This window comes from Penaeus chinensis, chromosome 19 (genome assembly GCF_019202785.1).
Source record: "Penaeus chinensis breed Huanghai No. 1 chromosome 19, ASM1920278v2, whole genome shotgun sequence".
In the NCBI taxonomy this organism is placed as follows: Eukaryota; Metazoa; Arthropoda; class Malacostraca; order Decapoda; family Penaeidae; genus Penaeus; species Penaeus chinensis.
The window spans coordinates 27,168,431-27,178,430 of record NC_061837.1 but is presented as its reverse complement, the minus strand read 5'-3'; the positions used below and the strand labels follow the sequence as shown (position 1 = coordinate 27,178,430).

The 10,000-nt window shown below is 35.7% G+C and overlaps 1 protein-coding gene across 1 annotated transcript in view; it reads right to left on the bottom strand.

The window, feature by feature from the left end:
• Window positions 1-4,560: 4,560 nt before the first annotated feature.
• The window catches only part of LOC125035294 (G-protein coupled receptor moody-like), a 9,032-nt gene continuing 3,592 nt past the window's right edge, over window positions 4,561-10,000 (bottom strand). Inside the window, exons 3-6 of the mRNA XM_047627585.1 lie at window positions 9,769-10,000; window positions 9,457-9,577; window positions 8,092-8,244; window positions 4,561-6,441 (exon numbers count right to left, since the gene is read on the bottom strand). The exon at window positions 9,769-10,000 is cut by the window's right edge and continues 27 nt beyond it. Coding sequence (XP_047483541.1) covers window positions 5,953-6,441; window positions 8,092-8,244; window positions 9,457-9,577; window positions 9,769-10,000 — 995 coding nt within the window. The 3' untranslated portion in view covers window positions 4,561-5,952. The remainder of the gene's footprint in view (window positions 6,442-8,091; window positions 8,245-9,456; window positions 9,578-9,768) is intronic.

Here is a 10,000-nt window from a genome sequence, read left to right as displayed (position 1 = left end):
GTTCTTTAATCCATCCATTTGATTTCCTGTGCTCCGCTGGTGACAGAAGATATTGCTGTAATTCTTACCTGTGTCTAGAAGATCAGAACAGGTCGTGGCGGACGCATCTTCCTGGCATAAATCAGTGCGAGACAGGCAGCAGTGCAGGCTGCTGTTATGACGATAAGACGAGAACACTGAAAGGACCTAAGACATTGTTGAAAAAGTTTACATCACATCTCCGCGAGTTCGTGGATAGTTCTGCGGGAGAGTTTATGCTTTTTCATGGTCTTTCATGGTCTTGCCTCCGTAAAGCAACATAGGTCTAGAAGTGGTCTGCACAGTTATCATGAGTTAACCGTTGTCGAATCTGACGTTTTGGAAAGTTATTATGTGTTGATTGAGATGAATTTAAGCGCTGATAGATAAATATATTGGAAATGTAAATGAGCTTGTTAAGAAAAGACAATTAGAGATACTATGCTATTTAAGATTTAAATTTGGGTTTTAAGAAACGGAGGAATATATTTTCTTTTCTCACTGATATTTAAGTCATTCTCTTTTGCGCATATGCAGCGCCTAAGAAGGAATCATACGTTCGGATTCTTACGCCCGTCATGCTTGTACAATGGTATGGAAAGCCGAATTGTATAACGCGAAAAATGCACAAAATTATTTTCTTGGGGCATATAGTAGTTTATGATATATATATATATATATATATATATATATATATATATATATATGTGTGTGTGTGTGTGTGTGTGTGTGTGTGTGTGTGTGTGTGTGTGTGTGTGTGTGTGTGCATATGCATACATACACACACAGACACACACACACACACACACACACACACATATATATATATATGTATATATATATATATATATAGAGAGAGAGAGAGAGAGATAGACAGACAGATAGATAGGTTGATAGACAGATATGCATACATACATAAATTTATATATATATATATATATATATGAGTGTGTGTGTGTGTGTGTGTGTGTGTGTGTGTATGTATACACACACACACACACACACACACACACACACATATATATGTGTGTGTGTGTATGGATATATGTATATATACACACACACATACATATATATGTAAATATGTACACACACACACACACACACACACACACACACACACACACACACACACACACACACACACATACACACACACACACCATACACACGCACATACATACATATTTGTTCTTCAGTGACATTCCCAGGAAACTCCTTGTTTGTTTTGTTTTCTCAGAAATATATATAAAGTTAAACAAAGAGTAATGATATGCAGTTGCCGTTCCTGGAAATTGAAAACTATTGAAAAATCTCTGTGTATGTGTGTGTTTATGTATGTGTGGGTGTGTTTGTGTGTGTTCTTACCTACTTGTTTCAAAAACAGGAGAAGAGCTAAGCTCAGATGGTCCCGTCTGCTATATTCAAATTATCACTTTTTAAATTGATGCAAATTTTTGGCACACAATGTTATTTGGAAGATTGTTCCATGTTTCAATAGCTTTGTTTGGGAAACTGAACTTCCTGATATCTTTCTTGCCTCTCAAAATTATGAATTCATCTTTGTCTAACTTCACCTTTCCTGTAATATAAGTGAACATCATTATCATGTCTTTTTCTTCTTTCTTCTAAAGTAGTAAGACCGATTTTCTGTAGTCTTTCTTCGTAGCTCATGCGATGGCTGTAATGACCTTCTTTACCATGTCTTCGCCCACATACACAAATGCCCTCTTCATGTTGGCAATCAGCCGTAGTATTTTATGAACCTTGTCATTTATATGATCATTTGGGCTTAGGTTCCTGTTTATGATTATTCCAAAGTATTTTCTTTATCTGATTGGTATACTATTACGTCTCCTAACTTGTACTGGTATAGTGGACGATTTCTACTTTTTCCGAACCTGACTACATGGCATTTATTGGTGTTAAATATTATTTTCCATGTACAATTCCAAATGAATAATTTCTCGATGTCACTTTGGAGGCATCGTCTATTATCCTTTTTCAATTTCGCGTCTGCAAACACATTCAGATAACTACCTGGGCTTATGTTTGACCCTAAATCATTTATAAAAATAGTAAACATAATCGGCGCCAAGACAGATCTTTGAGGTACTTCGGTAGTTCCTTGTCGCCATGTAGAGTGCTTCCCTCTAATTACTGTTCTCATTTGTCTTTCATGAAAAAAAAAAAAAAAACATATTCCATCCATTCGAACAGTTTGCCTTTCACTACTCCTAGGTGTTCTAATTTCCATAATAGACTTTTTATGAGACACCTTATCAAATGCCTTATTAGTACTAAGCATACACAATCCACCAAACTGTCTCTTTCTTGTAGTATTTCAGAAACTCTATCATAGAAACAGAGGAGATTTGCTACGCATGGCCTTCCTTACCTAAAACCAAATTGTTTATTTGATATATCGTGTTTTCAAACACTTAAACCCACTGTGTCCTAATTATCCTTTCTATCTACTTGCTTACTACACTAGTTTACGAAACTGGTCTATAATTTAGAGGGTTTTGTTTGCCGCCGTTCTTGTATAAAGGTATGACATTGGCAAGTTTCCAATCCTCTGGTATTTTTTCTTTTCTCACTGAATTTTGGAATATTTACAATAACGGAGTTCTTAATTCTTCGGCACATTCCCTCAGAACCCATTTAGATATCTCATCAGGTCCTTCCGCTTTAATCTTGTCTAATCCTTTCAGTAGGGCTTTTATTTCATTCTTATTGAGTGTGATATTTTCGATATTCTGATTTATGTCTGTACGGTTACTTGCCATTTCAAAGTATAGGTCCTGAAAAAAAATATTGATTGAAATTTCTTATTCCTCTTCCTTTGTATAAACGATGTTAGTGTCTTGGATGGCACTCATTTGATATCTACCTTTAGTCTTATTATTCATGGAGTTAAAGAAGAGCTTTGATTTGTCTGTACATTTATTGATTATAGCTTTTTCAAAGTCTAAATTCGCCTCCTTCAATGGTTTGGATATACTAATTTCTTCCCACTTTATACCTTTCATACGCTGCCTGAGATCTATGTCCTCTGAACCTTCTCTAAAGGAGTTTTTTTTTTCTAATTTTCTTGCAATTATCATTGAACCAATTTTGGCCATATCTTGCTTCAAATTTGAATCTTAATACAAGATTTTCTACTCCTTGTTTATAGACTTCGCAAAATTTAGGATATTTGCATATCAAGGTTCTCTTCGTTCAGGAGGTTTCACAGGTCATGCCGTCAAATAAATTTTACCTCTCCTGTAATTGTATTTTCCTTCAACTTAATTACTACATGATCACTTTTTCCTAGAGGAGGGCAGTACTCCATATCCTTAATGTCATCTTTATGCTTTGCAAATATTAGGTCAAGCATAGACGGTCTATCTAGCCCATCTATCCTGGCCTGATCTGTTACATTCTGGAGGAGACAAAATTCATTTATGACTTCTAGTAATTTTGCATTCCACGAATCTGGCTGAGCTCTGGGATCGAAACTTTCCCAGTCAGTTTTGCTATTAAATTCCCCTGTTACAAGAATTTCTTTTGAATTAGTTTCCAAAAGTTGTAGCACTTCTTCCGGGTTCTTTAACGTTTCTCGAAGTTTTTGGTAATTTTCTTGTGGCCACAACGATGTATGAGGTGGCATTTACACTGTGGTTATTATTACATTTACTCCGTTTGTTTCTACCTCAGTTGCCTTTACTTCTACTATGGGATCTTGTTGAATCTCGATCTCCTTTATAATAATTCCTTTCCTTGTTAAGATTGCTGTCCCCTCCATTTCCGTTTTCTCAATCTTTTCTCCAAATATTGTAGTTTCTGAGCTTAACAGTTTCCTGTACTTTGATTACTTCATTAACTTTTTCTTCCAATTCTTTGCCTCGATTTGCTGCTGTTGCCAATCTTGGTTTCTACTTTTTCCACCATCTCCTGAGTTCTTTGATTTTCATGTCAGACCTTTCAGTATTCTCTCCCTGAATGGTTGTGTTCCTGCGCAAATTATCTAACAATTCCTTCAAATTTATGTTTTCTTCACGTATTTTCGAACACTCTGCTACCAGGTTGACTACCTTGGCTTCAAGAGCCTTAATCCTATCTGCTGCTTCCGTTGACTTCATATTCCTGGTTTGAATGGTTACCTATAAACAAACACAAAAAATGGAGCTGTACACACGGCAGTTGTCTCTTTGGGCGAAAACGCTTACCATGCAGTATTCGCGGTCACTTCTCGCCTCCCTCTCCTTCGCTCTCATTTCTCGGCTCACAAAGCCTCACTTTCTTTTTCATTTTTCACTTTATAACCCAAATTATTGTTTCAACATGAACCGTACACATTTACAGAACCCATAGCTAGCAGACATACCTCCCATTGCCTGATATTTTCCGCATTTAACATGTAAGAGTTGTACTTCACTGGTGCGATGCACGGTATTCTCCGTGTGCGTGTATGTGTGTGTGTGTGTGTGTGCGTGCATACGCGCGCGCGTGTGTGCGTGTTATAGCATTTGAGCTGGTATTAGAAAAAAAAAAACGTTTTATAATGATACATTTATTCATGTTTCATACCGAATCATAAATATCATAAAAAATGAGCAATTTCAACTTAATGCTCTTTCTTGCCTTATCCTTGACTCTCATACCACCCTTCACTCAAGTACAAGTTCAACAACTAATCTTTATCTTCTACATAAATTTGTTTTTATAAGGATCAGTTGTGGGGGATTGGGCAGAAAGATGTTTTATTATATAATAATAAAACTGAGCCTAGTAACACAAAATATCCCTAAGTGGCTACTTGACAGGGACAGTACCGAGCCTAAAACTACATAATATCAGACACTACATATTATGTACATAGTTAAGTTGATTATAAATGATATTCTATTATACCATCCTTAAGGACAGTGAGCTGGGATATGACTGACAAAAGCACTTAAACTCTACTGAGCTACAAAAAATGTTCATTGTTATTTGATAAAAGCGGTTCCCAAACTTTCCTCAGCGCCGCCCACGATGGTAAATTGTAAATTCTTGACGGCCAGTTAAACATTCCATTGTTCAGATGTTGCAGCAATCTCAGCCAAAGCTTCGTCACACAGTACCAGCAGAATGTATAAATCCACTTGTGCGCTGTCCCAAGTAAACTAAGACAGTGATGATGAGTTTGCGATCCTTCAGTGGAGGGAACTACTGTTCTCTGTCACTCTAACATTTATCATTCCTGACAGAAAGGTGTGTCTTTATGTACTATCTGAGAATCGGGTTACACTAAAGAGGACACACGAATTCATTTTGCCCTGTGGGAGTCATGTCCTCAATGACTAGCTTAGCGCAACATGGCTTTCCAGAGGCAAACTACCCGACATCCATGTTCTCTCTCTATTCAGTCTTTCAATTAAGTATATGCTTAGAACTCGAATTATAACAATGTCAGGTAACTTCATAGATCATGTCGTGTTGTAAGTCTCTGGAAACACATGTAGGTCATTAATATCACAATCATAATACTGATTATCGTTAATCGTATATACACACACACTGTGTATATGAGTCATCTGCACATGAAAAGGCAGTACCTACAGAAAGAGCATCACATGCCCTATCATAATCATCCCTACTATTACTGCAAGTAGACTAGTTGAAGTATTAGCTAGTTAAAGTCTAAAAGAACATCAATACTATATGCATATATGAAAGAGGTACGCTTAATAATCAATCTATGACATCACCAACGATTTGCGTGATATCGACACGTATTTGTACTTGTAGAAACAAATAATATCAACACCAGAAGAAAACTAATTCCTGTAGATACAGAATGCCTGATCTAATTAGATACACTTGTCTCTTTAGATTCAAACACCACCATTTTGTACTCTACGGAAAAGGGTATATACATTTCCAGAGGTAAAAAGACTAAAAAGCCTACACCGACTCACTCGGAATGAGCATGGGATTCTTGGACTCCTCGCCGAAGTCTGGCCTCTGCGAGTGTCTCACCTCGTACTTCGTTCCTTGCAGAAATTGGTTGGAATTATCTGTCTTGGGGTTGTACCTGTCGCTTTCAGTAGTGACGCGGAAAGTTTTCATCCCAGGAAAGACCTTTTGCAAGAACTCAAGACAAGCCAACCGGTAATGCTGGCTCATGAGGACGTAGATGATCGGATCGAGACTGAACTGCAGCCAGAACACGACGTGGAGGAGGAGCCAGGCTTGGGGGTGCTTCGCGTGGAGGTGGAGCACGTGGATCACCAGGTGGGGCACGCTGCACACCAGCAGGAGTACGAAAATGACCAGGATGGTGCGGGTCACGTGGTCGTCCCACTGGCGCATCACGTTCGTTCCGTCGCTGAGGCTGGCGTCGTCCCCGGCCTTCGTGCGCGCGCCCGGTCGCCGTCTGCGGGTCTGGCGTACCTGCGGCGGAGACACGTTTAGACAAGTTGATCGAGGTCACCGTCAGTATTGTTATCAATGTTAATATCACTTTTGTTGGTATGATCATCATCATTATTATTATTATCATTCTTATCTTTCTTCATCATTATCTTGATTACTGTTATTGTTATTTTGATTATTACTATTACAATTATTATTATTATCATGAGTATTATTATTATTATTATTATTATTATAATTATTATTATTATAAATATTTTCTTTTATTGTTATGATCATTATTTTTATTATTATTATTATTATTATTATTATTATTATTATTATTATTATTATTATTATTATTATCATTATCATTATTATTTTTATCATTATTATCATTATTATCATTATCATCATCATTATTATCATTATTATTATTATTATTACTATTATTATTATTATTATTATTATTATTATTATTATTATTTTTATCATTATTATTATTACTACAACTATTATTATTATCATTATTGTTGTTATTATTATTATTATTATTATTATTATTATTATTATTATTATTATCATTATTATTGATATTATTAATATTATCAATATTATAATTATTATTATAATTACTATTATCATTATTATTATCATTATCATTGTCACTATTATTGGTACTATTATTATTATTGTCTTTATTAATATAAAAATGATAATAATAATAATAATAATAATAATAATAATGCTAATTGTCATTATCATTATTATTATCATTGTTATCATTAATATTATCATTGTTTTTATCATTATTATTATTATTATTATTATTATTATTATTATTATTATCATTATTATTATCATTATCATTATTATTATTATCCTCATCATCATTATCATCATCATTATTATTAATTATTATTATTATCATTGTTATTATTATCATTATTATTACTGGTATTATTATCATTATTATCATTATTATTATTATTGTTATTATTATGATCATGATCATCATTATCATTGTTATAATAATAATAACAATTATTATTATTATCATTACTATAATTTTCATTTTTACTATTCTTTTCATTATCGTTATCATCATCTTCATTATCATTGTTCGTTGTTGTTATTATTATTATCGTTGTCATAGGTTTTGTTATTAGTATTGTTATCATTATGGTTATCGTTATCATCATCATTAACATTACCATTGTTACTATATCACCATCATATTTATATTATGACATCGTTATAATTTGCATCGCTTTTTTTTTTTTTTTGTCATTTAGCCATGATGATAATATCATATCCTGACATACAAATACCCGAGTCACACATGACTATTACCATTAACTACGCAGCCGTACACAATTAAACGCAATGGATAATGTCTATTACGTCATATCATATGTATTATTCTTGAAACGAGAGACTCACTTAAACATGCGTACATCACCTCTTCGCAATGCAAAACGAAAAAGACTCGGGTAGAAAAGGCATGAATGAGAATTAATATCTTCACAATACAAGAGGTGTATTTGGCCGGTTTCGATTATATCGGCATCAGAAATATTTATTCTCATGCATACCTTTTCTACATTTGTCTGCATGAATACGGTCACCGAAAAAGACTCGTCTGAAAATGCACACATAATCTCGAAATCCAGAAGGAAAGAGTCTCACCTTAAAATACATGACGATGTAGCACACGCTCGTTATCATGATGGGCAGAAGGTACGTCAGAAACACGTGGAAGGCTTTTCCAGTCTTGCGAAGAGAGTCGTCCTTCATGGAAACCATTAGCTCCTTGGGGACAAAGACCAGTCTGCCGGGACCCTGTGTGTAAGGGAGGTTGGTTACTTAAGTTCGTTTTGAGTGTGTTTTGATTAGGTTTAGATGCTTGTTACTTTCTTATGTCAAGAATTTATTTACTTAAGAGGGGGTCATTTCGATTTGTTTACATATCTGTGTCAATGGACGGTTTTCTTGCATATAAGAGGATTATCTTGATAGGTTCACATGTTGATTTTTTAAGAATCAAGAGGCGATGTTAACTTAAAAGGGGATTATCTTAGGACTGGATGTTGTTTAGGCTTACATGTTGGTTATGTGGCGTTGTCGGTTCGGAAAGATATTATTTTCATTTAAGCGTCCGGTACATTTACACGATAAGGAACTTTGTTTACTTAATTCTAACCAGGTCTAAACTAAGTGTTATCTTGGGTGTCTTCTTTTCTTATTATTTCGGCGTTTTCTGAGGAGATTTATTACAAGAGATGTTTTTTACTTTTTCCATACGAGTTCGATGTTCTCTACATTCATACATTGACGATGTTGCTTACCTTTTCGGGCTGAATTATCATAGTCAAAATCAGATGTTCCTTACATTTCCATTTTTGTTCCGTGTTTTTGTTTGTGAGGGCAACTGTCCGAGGTTTCATATATATGATGTTAAAGGGTTCGTGGGCAGCAGGTGCGTTTATAAAGGCGTGTTACATCTTTCCTAATATGTGCGTTGATAAACTTTCATGAAATCATATAGATATGAATGACTCATAGGGAAGGATTTTAGTGAATCGATTTTTAAATACTCGTGCGATCTTGTAAGTTATGAACACTGATACAGTTTCGTGTGTACAAAGCCGAAATGAAACCCAGATTATTCACCGAAGAGTCTAGTCTGGTTCTAAACGTCACGGTTTGTCTTTGTGCCTATTTAGTTTCATTCTTGTATGAGTGTTTCATAAACCTGAAAACTAAGGAATTTCTTATTCCAGTACGCATATCAAGGATAAAGTAAACTGAAATTTATTGTTACTAAAACTGCAGAGTTTACTTGGTCACATGAACTGTAACCGAGGAGCGATCTGGACGGGAAGATTGTAATATCTAGGTTTTTCGAAATCAACGAGGGCTGAAAAATTATATTGTCTACTTCTACCTGAAGGGCATGAGGATCCTGACTTTAGATATCTCTATCTAGCTTATGTAAACATTGTGATTTAATGCATTATGTTTAACGAATGGCATTCCTTTATGAAAACCTACCCCAAAGGTGAGAGGCAGCCAAAGCAAGGCTGAATAAGTCCACAACAGTGCCAGGTACACTTTCACGACTTTTGCTTGCATCAGTCGTTTGTACTTTGCCGGCCAAACCACTGCCACCAATCTGCCGTTAAATGCCAAGTTAAGTACAATGCATACATTAATGAGAAAACTGAATAACATAATGAATAAATCTTAGATATTCACAACGAACATAGTATAAGTCCTAGAGAACGATTCTAACACAGGAATTCTACATGTCACAGACCATATTCACCCACAGCGCAGACATGGCACTGTGAAAATGGCACCGACCTGTTGAAGGCGATGGCGCAGAGGGTATGGAGATGGACCTGGCTGAAGGTGAGGCCGACAGCGAAGCCGAAGATGCACACCCAATCCGGCATGAGGACTCTCCCATACCACTGGATTTGGATGCAGCCCACGGCGAACATGGGTAGCCCCACGACGCACACGGGCAGGAGGCAGGCCGGAAGGTTAACCATGAAAGCTGTGGAGGGATTCTGGCGGAGCTGCCGGCTGTTCA